A 14,208-nucleotide genomic window follows, 5' to 3' on the forward strand; every position below is an offset into this window, starting at 1 on the left:
GAATGTTACAAGGAATTCTGATTCCTATATTCCAAGAATGCTGAAAAGGTGCAAAAAAAAAAACTAAAATCACCAAGGGAACACATGTACTCCACCCTCAGAGTAAATGTGGTTCTTTGGTGCTTTTTTTCATATTTAAAATGGCCCTTACTTAAGATTTAATTTTATCTGAATATATATTTTGGGAAATAGAGTAGGTCAACCACATCATATAATTTTCCCTGTGTCCAGCCCCTACCTAGGCGTAGCACTGTAACACCACTAAAACACTGATCTCTGAGAACTGCTTTTCTTCTTTATTCTTTTCCCTTTACCTTTCTCCATTACCCAGTATGGTCTCAGTTATTCTACAGATGAAACAGGCTCTTGTTGTCTTATCTAGGAATCCAACAGTCATTTAAAACCACTTCCATAAAAAACACATGTAGTTTAGGGTGTGCTGAAAAGGGTATGCCACAGCTCACCTGACATGTTCGTGCCTTAGTTCAGTGTACTCACAGCAGCTGCCTAGTTCATGACAAAACAGGACACAGCAAGTCAAAGACTGTCTCTCCTAATTCGAGTGGGAGTACCCCCCAACCCAGTGGAGGTCATTTTTTTTTTATTTAGGAAGTCATTCTTAATTCAAGTGGTTAAAATTTCATGAGAAATTAGTTAGATCTTTCAAAAGCCATAGGGGTGACTGTGACTAACATTTTCACTTTGTGAATCTCTGTGTCATTTCATCAATAAAAAGACAGATACATTAAGAAGTGGGAGGAAATATCCAGAGGCGTTAGTAACCAGCTAATCTTTCCATTTCTCGCTGCCTGTTTCTCATACAGCCAACTCCTGGGTCATAAAACATGATTTTTTAAAACAAAAAATTCCCTTTCCAGAGATTAAATGAATACAAAATTCTTAATTGGAATGAGAAGGCTAACCCCTGTTTTGTAAAAACTACTGTTTGGAATTCTCTGCTATTTTTTAGAGGGCCTCTTATTCTAAAAAAAAATAACTTTGCTTTCTAGCCTGCTTTAGCCTGTTTGAATAATGAGGAAGATAAACTTAGCTGTCTGACCTTGTAGGCCAGAGACTAGATACGCCTATACTCTCAATGCCATGCCAGGTGCATTTTTTAATTGGATAGAACTGTGTAGTTTTCAAGGCTACCAGCGAGATAACCACTGAGCACACATAGGGCTGGCTCTTTCATAAAAAGGGAAGTTCTGCTTGTAGCTCTGCTTAGAATTTGAATTCATTTTCTCTAAGCCCACTGCGGTGAATAAAGTGTGACTCCAAACTCTCTGAGCATTGCTTGATTTATTCTGGTTCTCAGTAACAGGAAAGTATAAGCACATACAAATTTTAAGTATTCACAGATCAAAAGTCTGATACATAAAAGCAATTCTTTGCAGTGTTCATCAGAAATCATTTTCTAGATGGTAAATTTTTCTCCTTGTGTCCTTTGTAGTAAATCGTAAAAGACTTTGTTTAGGTTCTACATTTTTACCGAAGTCACAGACTTTATGATATACACAGAGCAATGATAATCTTGAATTATTTTGAATGCTGGATGGGATTCTTCACTTCGTTCAGGTAAGAATCTGTTGAATAATAGAAAAAACTACCAAATCCAGTATCCCTGATGATAATAAACCACAGGTTGTACCTGATTTTTAACCTTGAGCCAAATATATTGAGGAAGAATTTTCTGAAGGACTGGGTAACAAAGGAAAGAAATAGAAAAAGCAAAACTCACATAAGTTGAATAAGAGAGACTACAAAAGGCAACAGCTTTACTGTCTAGATCAGAGGTTCTCAACCTGTGGGTCGCAAACAATGAAAATACATCCTGCATATCAGATATTTACATTACGATTCATAACAATAGCAAAATTACCGTTATGAAGTAGCAACGAAAATAATTTTATGGTAGGGGGTCACCACAACATGAGGAACTGTACTAAAGGGTCACAGCATTAGGAAGGTTGAGAACCACTGGAGGTGCTTATGCTTGCTTGGTCACTTTCAGAGAGTGTCGTTTCCTCGGTAACCACAATTGGCTCCAGCAGCCTAAAGCGTTCATTTAGGGCTGGGAATGACCTGAGCATGTTATACATCCTTACACGCAGCCTCATCCGGGTTGCTGATGGCAGCAACTTCACTCTCCCAGCAGATGACGATAGCGACTTCAACAATTTGGAAGCTTCATTCTGGAAGATTTTTGTTCTGACAGTGTAGAAGACAAAAATTTGCAATCCCTGGCAGATAGAATAAAAGCTTAATATTAGATAAGCGCTGCGATACAGAACCAGGGAAGGGATTTTATTTCACCTTGTCACCTACCCTTTTCTCATCATTCACACAACTCCCCAACTTAAATTAATAACATCTGGCCCAGCCTATGGCACTCAGTGGTTGAGCATGGACCTATGAACCAGGAGGTCAGGGTTCAATTCCCCGTCAGGGCACATGCCCAACTTTCGGGCTTGATCCCCAGTAGGGGGCATGCAAGAGACAACGGATAGATGATTCTCTCTCCTCATTAATGTTTTCTATCTCTCCCTCTCCATTCCTCTCTGAAATCAATAAAAATATTTTTTAAATATATATTAAATAACACCAGTAACTGAGTTCATAGTGTTGTGCCAATGTTTACTTCTTTATTTTGACAACACAGTAGTGTTATACAAGGCATTATTATTAGGGAAAGCTGGGCAAAGAGTACATGGAACTCTACTGTTTTTGCAACTTCTTATAGTCAACTATCTCAAAATAAAAAGTTATTAAAAGTAAATATCCATGGATGTCTCCCAGATTGGCATCTATATGACCCCAAATTTTGTAAGAATTTATTTCTAGCCCTGGCCAATGTGACTCAGTTAAGCATCCTTCCATAGACCAAAAGGTGGCCGGTTGGATTCCTGATCAGGGCATATGCCCAGGTCAGATTTGGTCTCCAGTGGGGTGTATAGGGGAGGCAACTGATGGATGTTTTTCTCTCACATCAATGTTTCTCTCGCCATCTCCCTTTCTCTCTCTCTAAAATGAATAAAAACATTTTAAAAAGAATTTATTTCTATAATTAATATATTCCATAGATACTGTTTAGGAGACTTCTGATGTGGTAAGATAATCCAAAGATTCTGAGTTTGACTAATAGAATTGATACTTATTAGCAAGAGATAGACCAGTTCACTGGACAAAAGCAGGAAGATTAACTTGATTGTTAACCAACAGGTGGTATCTAACACATCTGAAAAAGGCCTGGATGACACAAGGAAGTGTGCATGGGGTTTCGGAAGGACAAACATGGTCATTAGCCTTCCTGATTGTTCAAGGGAGAGAAATTCATTTTGGAGAAATCTGGTCTCTAGAAAAGCTCCTTTTTTTGTGGGGTATACTATTTCATCTGGCTTTTCCAGAATCTAAATTCTAAGTCAAAGATAATACTAAATATAATTTCTGCCAAAACCGGTTTGGCTCAGTGGATAGAGCATCAGCCTGCGGACTGAAAGGTCCCAGGTTCGATCCCGGTCAAGGGCATGTACCTGGGTTGCGGGCACATCCCCAGAAGGAAGTGTGCAGGAGGCAGCTGATCGATGTTTCTCTCTCATCGATGTTTCTAACTCTCTATCTCTCTCCCTTCCTCTCTGTAAAAAATTAATAAAATATAAAAAAAGAATGCGTACTTTAAAAAAAAAAAGATAATACTAAATATAATTTCTGGTTGTACAATAGTTAGGAAAAGATGTAGACCATGGAGAATTCATGAAGACACTGTCCTGTGGAAGTCAGTGGAATCCCAACATTTTTGTGCCCCCTAAAATCCCAAAGATGTTATTTGAAAAAACAAAATGTAGGCATCAAACTAATTATCACTAGCACAAAGATTAAATTGTGTCTTTTAAGTAATATCTGTAGCACTTAGCAAATAAATATGTATTAGCCTTATAGCATTCTACAACTAGAAGGAGCTTACATGTGAATTAGTCTAGTCATTCCTACACTTTAAGGTACATTAAAGTCACCTGGGCCCTACTTTAAAGTGGAGATTCCCAGCTCTTACCCTATAGACTCTGATTCAGTAGGGTGAGGGGTGAAGTTGCCCAGAAATCAGCATTTTAACACACTGTGTACACTCTGATGTAGGCAATATTCAGAACCACTTCGAAAAGCACTGTGTCAATTTTAACATCCTCTTCCATTTTATATTTTACATGCCTCACTCAGAGAGGTGACTTACCTAAAATCATGAGTCAATATTAAACTTGAAAGACAGCCAAAGTCTCCTGACTTTTAGTGCGTGGGGCTCTTGCCCCATGGCCACCCTCAATTTTACCATGTAGTATGAACATTTTGTAATGGGCCTCTATTTTGTAATGTGCCTCTCCTATGCATGCAGAAGAGAATATCCTTGACCATACCTTTTTAAAGATACTTTTCTAAATTACTGGTAGCTTTAGGCAACAAGTCCATGGCCAATTGGCAATCCCAGACTAAGCTTACCCTATTTATTGCCCTTCTGGAGAGATTCCATTGGGAGTTGCCATCAGTAAAGAACTGCCTTATATCTATTTAAACTTAGCACCAGGCACACATCCATTGTTTAAGGGAATAATTCATAAAAGGCACTGAAGAGGGCTCTCTGGGATAGACAGTGAGGAGCTTACAAGTATTAAATGTGATGTTAGCAATTCATACAGATAAGCAGCTCTCCACACTTCACTAAACAAACTCCTCATCATTTGTGGCCAAGACAAATTTATCTAATTCCCTACCCAATGATTTCTATTTTGTATCAAAGATTTCCCTCCTCAGTGATATTTGATCAGAGCCAGAAACAACCAATATCAACTACACACAATGGATACTATTCTCAGCAACTTAATGAGACAATCACCAAACACTGCAGTTTACTTCACAAAATATTAGAGAAGTACAGCCCATCCTGATAGCTACTGCAAAAGATATACACAAGCATATTACTTGGCTAGAGAACTAATAACCTAGTTGAGGAGATGAGACTTCTATGTAAAAAAAAGTTAATTTTTGAGTACAAGAAGAAATGGGACAAGTGAACTTATAAAACTACAATCCTTCTATTTTACTTGAGTTCTCCTATCTAATAATAGAGAAACATGGTAATTAACTGCAACTTCGCTACCCTTCCCATTGGCTAATCAATGAGATATACAAATTAGCTGCCAACTAAGATGGGAGCCGGCAGCCACGCAGCTGAAGCGAGCAGGAGGCTTGCTTGCTCCAGTGACGGAGGAAGCCAAGGTTCCCCACCTGACCCAGCCCAGCTCTGAGCTCCAGATGCAACAACGTTATAGAAGCTAAACAAACCTAGAAACCTGCTTTCAGCCATCCGCGGGCTCAGAGCTTAGAGCGCCAGTGATGGCAACAGAGTTTCAATTATAGAAGCTAAACAAACCCAGATACCTGCTTTCAGCCAGCCACAGCCTCAGAGCTGGAGCCGGCTCTCAGCTCCAGTGACAGCTATAGAAGGTAAATAAATCCCAGGATAAAAAAAAAAAGAAAAAAAAAGAGGCTGGGAGCTTCAGTCACCCGCCAGCCTGAAAAAGGCCCTCAGCCCCTCACCCAGGCTGGCCAGGAACCCCAGTGGGGACCTTCACCCTGAAGGGGGTGTGACCAGCTGCAAACAGCCATCAGCCCATCATCTAGGGTGGCCAGGCACCCAAGTGTGACCCCCATCCTGATCTGGATCATCCTTCAGGGCAAGCCAGCTGGCCCCCACCCGTGCACCAGGCCTCTATCCTATATAGAAAAAGGGTAATATGCAAACTCACCCTAACAGCAGAAAGACTGGGAATGACTGGTCACTATGACACACACTGACCACCAGGGGGCAGACGCTCAATGCAGGAGCTGCCCTCTGGTGGTCAGTCACTCTCACAGCGGGGAGCTCTTCTCAGCCATAAGCCAGGCTGATGGCTGCCAGTACAGCGGTGGTGGTGGGAGCCTCTCCTGCCTCCTCAGCAGCGCTAAGGATGTCTGACTGCAGCTTAGGTCTGCTCCCTGCTGGCAAGTGGGCATCCACCGAGGGCTGCTGGGATGCCGGGCTGCCAGAGGGTTGTCTGATTGCCAGCTTAGGCCCAATCTCCCGGGGAGCAGGCCTAAGCCAGCAAGTGGTCACCCCCGAGGGGTCCTAGATTGCAAGAGGGCAGAGGCCGGGCTGAGGGACCCCCTACCCCTGAGTGCACAAATTTTTGTGTGCTGGGCCTCTAGTATTAATATAACTAGAATTAAAATCATCACCTCAACCCAGTCAGCATGGCTCACTGGTTGAAAGTCAACCTATGATTCTCTCTCATCACTGACATTTCTCTCTCTCTCTCCCTCTCCCTTCCTCTCTGAAATCAATAAAAATATTTTTAAATAAAAATAAAAGAAAGGTATTTTTATTGCCTGACTGGTTTGGCTCAGTGGACAGAGCGTCGGCTTGCGGACTGAAGGGTCCCAGGTTCGATTCCGGTCAAGGGCATGTACCTTGGTCCCAGGCACATACCCAGTAGGGAGTGTGCAGGAGGCAGCTGATCAATGTTTCTCTCTCATCGATGTTTCTAACTCTATCCCTCTCCCTTCCTCTCTGTAAAAAATCAATAAAATATATATATTTTTAAAAGGTACTTTTATTATATTGAAGTATAATTCACTCTGCCAGCTCAGGAAACATAAGATCAATTATAGAGACAGAAAAGTCCTTGTAATATTTTTCATCAGAGCAAAAGACAATGTTCGCCACAGGAGGAGGCATAGAATAAAAACCATGGAAAAAAATTCTGATTTCAAGATAAGTCTTTCAATAATGAATCCTTGTGTTATCTTAAAGTCTTTACATTCCCTATGCATATACACAAATACAAACATATGAAAACAAAAATCATCTGAGATCAAACAAAATTATTTTTATTTTTAATCTACCATTTTGGTTCATCTATACCAGTATTTTTGCCATAATGAAAATTAGATGACCATTATATTTCCTCTATATGTTTAGTTTCTTATAGGAGATGCTTCCAATATGTTAATAGAATGGTTTCCAAATAAAAACACATATAAATCTTCAGTCAAACTTTAAGATAAGGTATGAATAGAATGTTCTTTAAAATTATGATTAAATGTATCATTGAGATAAGACTCAGGAATAAAAGCATCTTCAGTCCTATGTATAATTATGTCACACACAAAAAAACTTCATAAGGTTCTGATTCTAACAAATCAACTCTCTTGCAGGATTTTATATATAGAAAAGCCAAAAGATTCCACCAAAAACTAGTTAGAACTAAAAAAATGAATCCCATAAAGTTGCAGGATACAAAATCAACACATGGAAACTAGTTGCATTTTTATACACTAAAAACAAACTAGCTGAAATAAAAGTAAGAAAAGAATCCTATTTATAATAGCATAAAAGAAAGACATAATTTGTAATAAATTTAACCCAAGAAAGTAAAAGACCTAAAACAATATGTTATTGATGGGGGAAAAAATAAGACATTGATGAAAGACATTGAAAAAGACACAAATAAATGGAAAGATAGCCCGAGTTCTTAGATTAAGCAAATAAATACTGTGAAAATGTTCATACAACTCAAAACAATATAGATTAAATGTAATCCCTACCAAAATTCCATTGGCATTTTTCACAGATACAGAAAAAACTATCTGAAAATTTGTATTCAGTGCAGGAAAGAACATATAGTCATAAAGAGCTTTCCTTTGTCTTCCCTCAAAGGATATTAAAATAGAATCTCCTAAAGGTACTAAACAATGACCTTCAGGGAGTTTTAAAAGGAGAAAACTTTGCTCCACGGAGATATCACCTCCACCACTGCACAGTCTGCTACTTTCAGACTAATCCACGCCATACCTGAGTAGTGTTGAAAATGCAGAAAAGGTAGCTGGAGATTTTGCTGGTATTTTCATCATCTATTATTAGCATAAAGTATCCCAGGATCCAGGTAATTCCAAATATGACTGCAATAGATAACGTGCTAAAAACCTTCTTTAGCGATGAAACCTTTTTTGTGCTAAGTAAATGAAAGCAAGAAAGAAAATATGGTTAATTTGGTACTTTTTTTAAGATTAATATCATTGTTACCCTACTGTTAAGAATATATATTCAGCTGCCCATATATACTGTTCATTTAACAATATTATGCCTCCAGTGGAAAAATTATGCTAGACCTATGCCATGCTGGATAGAATCTGATTTAGCAAGCTTTATTAAGAAATACAGTGATAGCCCTAACTGGTTTGGCTCAGTGGATGGAGCATCGGCCTGCGAACTCAAGGGTCCCGGGTTCGATTCCAGTCAAGGGCATGTACCTTGGTTGCAGGCACATCCCCAGTGGGGGGTGTGCAGGAGGCAGCTGATCGATGTTTCTCTCTCATCAATGTTTCTAACTCTCTGTCCCTCTCCCTTCTTCTCTGTAGAAAATCAATAAAATATACTTTTTTAAAAAAGAAATACAATGATAACTGTATCTGGCATAAACAATTCCTTACAGGCAAATTTCACAAAGAATCAATTCTTTCTTTGGAAGAGAATTTTATTTTAGCTATTATTACTATTGGATCAGCTAGTGATTAATTGTTATGGAGGCATCTGGAACCTTCCCACGGTGTAGGCCAGTGGTCGGCAAACTGCGGCTCTTCCACAAAATACCACGTGCAGGTATGCACATACAGTGCAATTGAAACTTCGTGGCCCATGTGCAGAAGTTGGTATTTTGTGGAAAAGCCACATTCAAGGGGCCAAAGAGCCGCATGTGGCTCGCGAGCCACAGTTTGCCGACCACTGGTGTAGGCTGATACAGAATGAAAGGTTGTTAAAATGCAGAGTGATCTTCTTCCCTTGATGGTGAGATAATTGCTAATATTTAACTTTGACTGGCGAGACATCAGCAATTGTTCCACAAGCAGAGGCTGAAAAGCATTTTTTAAAATTAGAATTTGCCTTCTCTTTATTGCTCTTTGGGATCCTGAGCCCACTATGTTAAGAAGCCTGGACTGGTTTGACACAAGATGAGAAACCACATGGAGGAGAGATGATTTTTCCCCACTGAATAGCTACCATTAAAGACCAGACCACTACTACCTACGAGGCATGAAAGTGAGTCACCCTAGACCGGTGGTTCTCAACATTCCTAATGCCACGACCCTTTAATACAGTTTCTCATGTTGTGGTGACCACAACCATAAAATTATTTTCGTTGCTAATTCATAACGGTAATTTTGCTACTGTTATGAATCGTAATGTAAATATCTGATATGCAGGATGTATTTAGGCGACTCCTGTGAAACGGTTGTTCAACCCCCAAAGGGGTCACAACCCACAGGTTGAGAACCACTGCCCTAGATAATTCACCTACATTCAAGCCAGAACCAGGACAACTGCCCAACCAACGCTCAAATTTATGACAAATAATAAACATTTGTCATTCTAAGCCATTAAGTTTTGGGGTGGTTTGTTATGCAGCAAAAGCTAACTGATACATGAAAGATAACTTGTTAAACAATTAAATTGTAACCTGCTTTTCATTGTAACTAAGCCAATTTAAGAACAAGTGCTATCAGCCAAAATTTAGAAGTATAAATTTGGTTGTCTGAGGCCAAAATCATATGTTTTGTATAAAGAAAATATAACTGAATTTGCAATTAGGCCATTGTCCCAGAGTCTGAAAACTCTTCTAGGAGGTGCAGATATATGAGGGTGCTCTATCATGTGCTCACCGAGTCATGCCTGGCAGCTTCCCATTTGCTGGGAATCTTACCTTGTCAGATTCTGGTTATCCTTCCACACCACTTTCACTATAATGACAATAAATAGAGCAACATTGCTGGTGAGGATAATGGTCATAGGGAGAATGAATGACCAATATAATGGGCTTGTTTTATCATCATCGTTTTTTGGACCTGCCAACCAGCAGCTGTGGAGAGAAAATAAATGCTTTCAGAAGACTAAGAAAGCTATACATACTAATTCTCCATGCTGTTATCATTACTGATGTTCACTCGGCTGAAAGAGAATATCCCTTTGCATCCTATATATTTGAGATGACTTTCAAGAATTCAACATAATAAAAAAATGAAATGCATTGGCTCTGCATATTCCTCTATGAGACAGTATAGGCTAATAGACAGAAAATGGACTTTTGAGTCAGGCAATCTCAAATTTAAATGTCATTCTCTGTCACTAACTAGGTGTCTGACTTTAGGCAAATTATCATTTAATTTTATTTTTTAATATATAGCACACCTAGGTGGCTCAAAATTTAAATGGTGCAAACACTCATAGAAAGACAAGATTGACCTAAAATTATCCATAATTACTAGTCTCTATCTCCAGTGGTAATCAGTGCTTCTTGTATAGTCTTCCTGATTTAGGCTATACATATATCGGCAAATGTGCCTATTTTTCCTGATGTTTAAGCAAATGATAATATATGATACTTCCATACCTTACTTAACAACTTATCTTGGATATAATCCTATATCAGAATATAAAGATTGTCTTAATCACTTTTTAGAGGTACATATTATTCCATTATTTTGTTATATCATAAATTATTTATCTATCTGTTTGTTTATTTATTTATTGTTAATCCTCACCCGAGGATATTTTTTCCATTGATTTTTTTAGAGACAGTGGAAGGAAGGGATGGAGGGGGAGAGAGAGTAACATTGATGTGAGAGAGACACATCAATTTGGTTGCCTCCTGTACACACCCTTTACGGGAGCTGGGAATGAACCTGCAACCCAGGTACATGCCCTGGACCAGGAATCAATCCAGAGACACTTTGATGCATGGGCTGACACTCTAACCACTTAGCAACACTGGCCAGGGCACACCATAAACTATTTAAACAGTCTCTTATTAATTGGCATTTTTAAGGTTTAATGTTTAATTTAACCTCCTTGGGTTAGTTTTGGGGCTTTTTTTGTTGTTGTTGCTATTTGTGGTGGTAGTTTGGTGGTGTTTCCTTCTCATCTGTGAGGTCTAGTAATCATCTCCTGACATTGTTGTAAGAATTAATTTGTTCATTTAATAAGTATTTACAGAGTATGTTATGTGCCAGATACCATTCTAGATACCAAGATATGAGCAGTAAATAAAAAACCCTTCTTTAGTGAATTTATTCTAACACAGAGAAATTGGTAAAACTAACAAATAAATTATATATGTGTCAGATGGTGACAAATGCTGTGGGGAAAAAATAAAGCAGGGTGGGTATTACTATGGGGGGTTGGGGTTCATTTTAATACAGTGATCAGAAAAAGCCTTATTTGAGCAAGGATTTGAAATAGATGAGGAGCAAGGAAATTCCAGGCAATGGAAACAGTAAGTACAAAGGCCTTGAGTTGAGAGTTTATGGAAGAGCAGAGGCTAGAATGGCTAGAATAGAGTAAGTAGATGGGATTAGTTAAAAGATGTAAATTATGTCAGAGTCTTATAGGTGATTGTATTCACTCTTGGCAAGAAACAGACACTTGATATAATGTCTTGACTTTTAAAAGAATTACTCTAGCTAGGTGCAAAGATAAGAAAAAAACACATGCAAAAGCAGGAAATCTGCTAGGAGTTTATTACAATAATCAGGTGGCTTGGACAAAGAGAAGAAATGCTAAGAAATAGTCTGGTTCCAACTAATGCAAAAGAATATATGCACCCCTTTGTTCATTGCAGCGTTATTTACAATAGCCAAGATTTGGAAGCAGCCTAAGTGCCCATCAGCAGATGAGTGGATAAAAAGCTGTGGTACAGCTACACAATGGAATACTACTCGGCCATAAAAAAGAAGGAAATTTTACCCTTTGTGATAGCATGCATAGACCTCAAGAGCAGTATGCGAAGTGAAATAAGCCAGTCAGAGCAAGATAAACACCATATGACTTAACTCATATGTGGAATCTAATGAACAAAATAAACTAGCAAACAAAATAGATTAATCCATAGAGAGCAGGTTGACAGCTGTCAGAGGGGAGGGGGTTGTGGGGCTGGGTGAAAAGGTAAAGAGATTAAGAAAAATAAAACCTTATAAATATAGATAACAGCATGGGGGTAAGGAGGTGGGGAGAGGCAGAAGTGGGTATAGAGGGGATAAATGGTGATGGAAGGGGACTTGACTTGGAGTGGTGAATACACAATGCAATATACAGATGATGTATTATAGAATTGTACACCTGAAACCTATTTAATTTTATTAACCAACTAGGGGCCCACTGCACAAATTCATGCACCTTGAAAGGAACTGTGGGCTGCAGAGGCTGCTGTGGGCAGAGGGGCAGGTCTCCGCCCATCCTCTGTGCCTCTGCCTGGCCCCTCCCGCGATGCCCCCGGTTTCTTGTCTGCCAGCAGTCCCACTCCTGCCGCAATCACTCCCACGAGTTGACGGTGCCGGCCCCGCTCATACCTGCTAACAGCGTAGAGCAATTGGGTCCAGAGCCAGCAGCGGGTGTGAGTGGGGCCAACACCATCAGCAAGTGCAAGCAGCGGCTCTGGGACTGGCAGCGGGTGCCAGCGGGGCCAGCACCAGCAGCAGGTGCAAGCACCAGGCGGGACTAAGGTGCACGGGAGCAAAGAATTTTCAGTAACCACCAGAGGCTCGCCGTGATGACAGCAACCGGCGCCCAGCCTTGGTCTGGCGCTCCAGCTCACCTGCTCCACCATCCCACCAAAGCAGACACCAGCCATGTTCCGCGCACACCCCCTGGTGGTCAGCGCACATCATAGCGACTGGTTATTTGGTTGTTCTGTTGTTTGGTCTATTTGCATATTAGCCTTTTATTATGTAGGATGTCACCCCAACAAATTCTATTAAAAAGGGGGGGGGGAATATTCTGGTTCCAGATGTATTTATAAAAAAAGCAAAATGATTTATCTTATTGACAGGTTGAATATGAGATGTAGGAGAATTAAGGATGACTCCCAAGTCTTTGGCCTGAGTATCTGGAAGAGTGGGATTACCATTAGCTAAAATATGGAAGATGATGGGAAGAGCAGGTTTCTGAGGGAAGACCATGGGATGTCTTATTAGACAGCCAAGTGGAGGTGTCAAATAGGCATTTGGGTATTAATGTGAGAAGCCCTAGCATATAGTTGGCATTCAATTAATGCATGTTTTCTTCTTCTGTAGGTAAAACACCATTATTATACATGTTAAAGGATGTCTAAATTGTTTTTCTTTGGACTATTGTTATAATTTAAATCATTTCAAATCATAATACAAAGAATAGACCATCCTATCTAATAAAAGAGAAACATGGTAATTAGCCGTACGTCCGCTACCCTTCCCATTGGCTAATCAGGGCGATATGCAAATTAACTGCCAGCCAAGATGGCGGCTGGCAGCTTGAAGCGAACATGAGGCTTGCTTGCTTCAGTGACGGAGGACTCCAACATTCCCTGCCTGCCTTGCGGGCCTCTGAGCTTGCAGTTTGAAACATTGTTACAAATATAGAAACTAAACAAAACTCCAGAAACCTGCTTTCAGCCAGCCGGGATCTCAGAGCTGGAGTTGAAACAGTGTTTCGATTATAGAACCCAAACAAACCAGATACCAGCTTTCAGCAGCCGAGGCCTAAGAGCTGGAGCCAAGCCTCAGAGCTAAAGCTGGCCCAGAATAAAAAAAAGAAAAAAAAGAAAAAAGGAGTGGTTGGGAGCTTCAGTCACCCGCCAGCCTGAAAAGAGCCCTCAGCCCCTCACCCAGACTGGCCAGGCACCCCAGTGGGGAGCCCCACCCTGAAGGGTGTGTGACCAGCTGCAAACAGCCATCATCCCCTCATCCAGGCTGGCCAGGCACCCCAGTGGGGACCCCCACCCTGATCCAGGACACCCTTCAGGGCAAACCAGCCGGCCCCCACCCGTGCACCAGGCCTCTATCCTATATAGTAAAAGGGTAATATGCCTCCCAGCACCAGGATCAGCATGACAGGGGGCAGCGCCCAAATCTCCTGATCACCTTGCAGCTCTGTGTGTGACAAGAGGCGGGGCCACAACCTCCCTATCCGCCCTTCTCTGTTCGTGACAGGGGAAGGCGCCCCAACCCCATGATCAGCCCTGCTCTGTGCCTGATAGGGGGGAGCTCCCCAACCCCCTGATCGCCCTGCGGCTCTGTGTGTGACAGGCTGCGGTGCCCCAACCCCCTGATTGGCCCTGCTCTGTGTGTGACAGGGGGCGGTGCCCTAACTCC

At 40.7% G+C, this 14,208-nt stretch overlaps 1 protein-coding gene across 1 annotated transcript in view; it reads right to left on the reverse strand.

Moving 5' to 3' along the window:
• Positions 1-1,283: 1,283 nt before the first annotated feature.
• ADGRG7 (adhesion G protein-coupled receptor G7) overlaps positions 1,284-14,208 on the reverse strand; it is an 88,765-nt gene continuing 75,840 nt past the window's right edge. The window contains exons 14-16 of the mRNA XM_070403512.1: positions 9,789-9,944; positions 7,883-8,042; positions 1,284-2,243 (exon numbers count right to left, since the gene is read on the reverse strand). Coding sequence (XP_070259613.1) covers positions 1,962-2,243; positions 7,883-8,042; positions 9,789-9,944 — 598 coding nt within the window. The 3' untranslated portion in view covers positions 1,284-1,961. The remainder of the gene's footprint in view (positions 2,244-7,882; positions 8,043-9,788; positions 9,945-14,208) is intronic.

Source organism: Myotis yumanensis, unplaced genomic scaffold (genome assembly GCF_028538775.1).
Source record: "Myotis yumanensis isolate MYYU_CA2020_CCGP unplaced genomic scaffold, mMyoYum1.0.hap1 SCAF_2, whole genome shotgun sequence".
Taxonomy (NCBI): Eukaryota; Metazoa; Chordata; class Mammalia; order Chiroptera; family Vespertilionidae; genus Myotis; species Myotis yumanensis.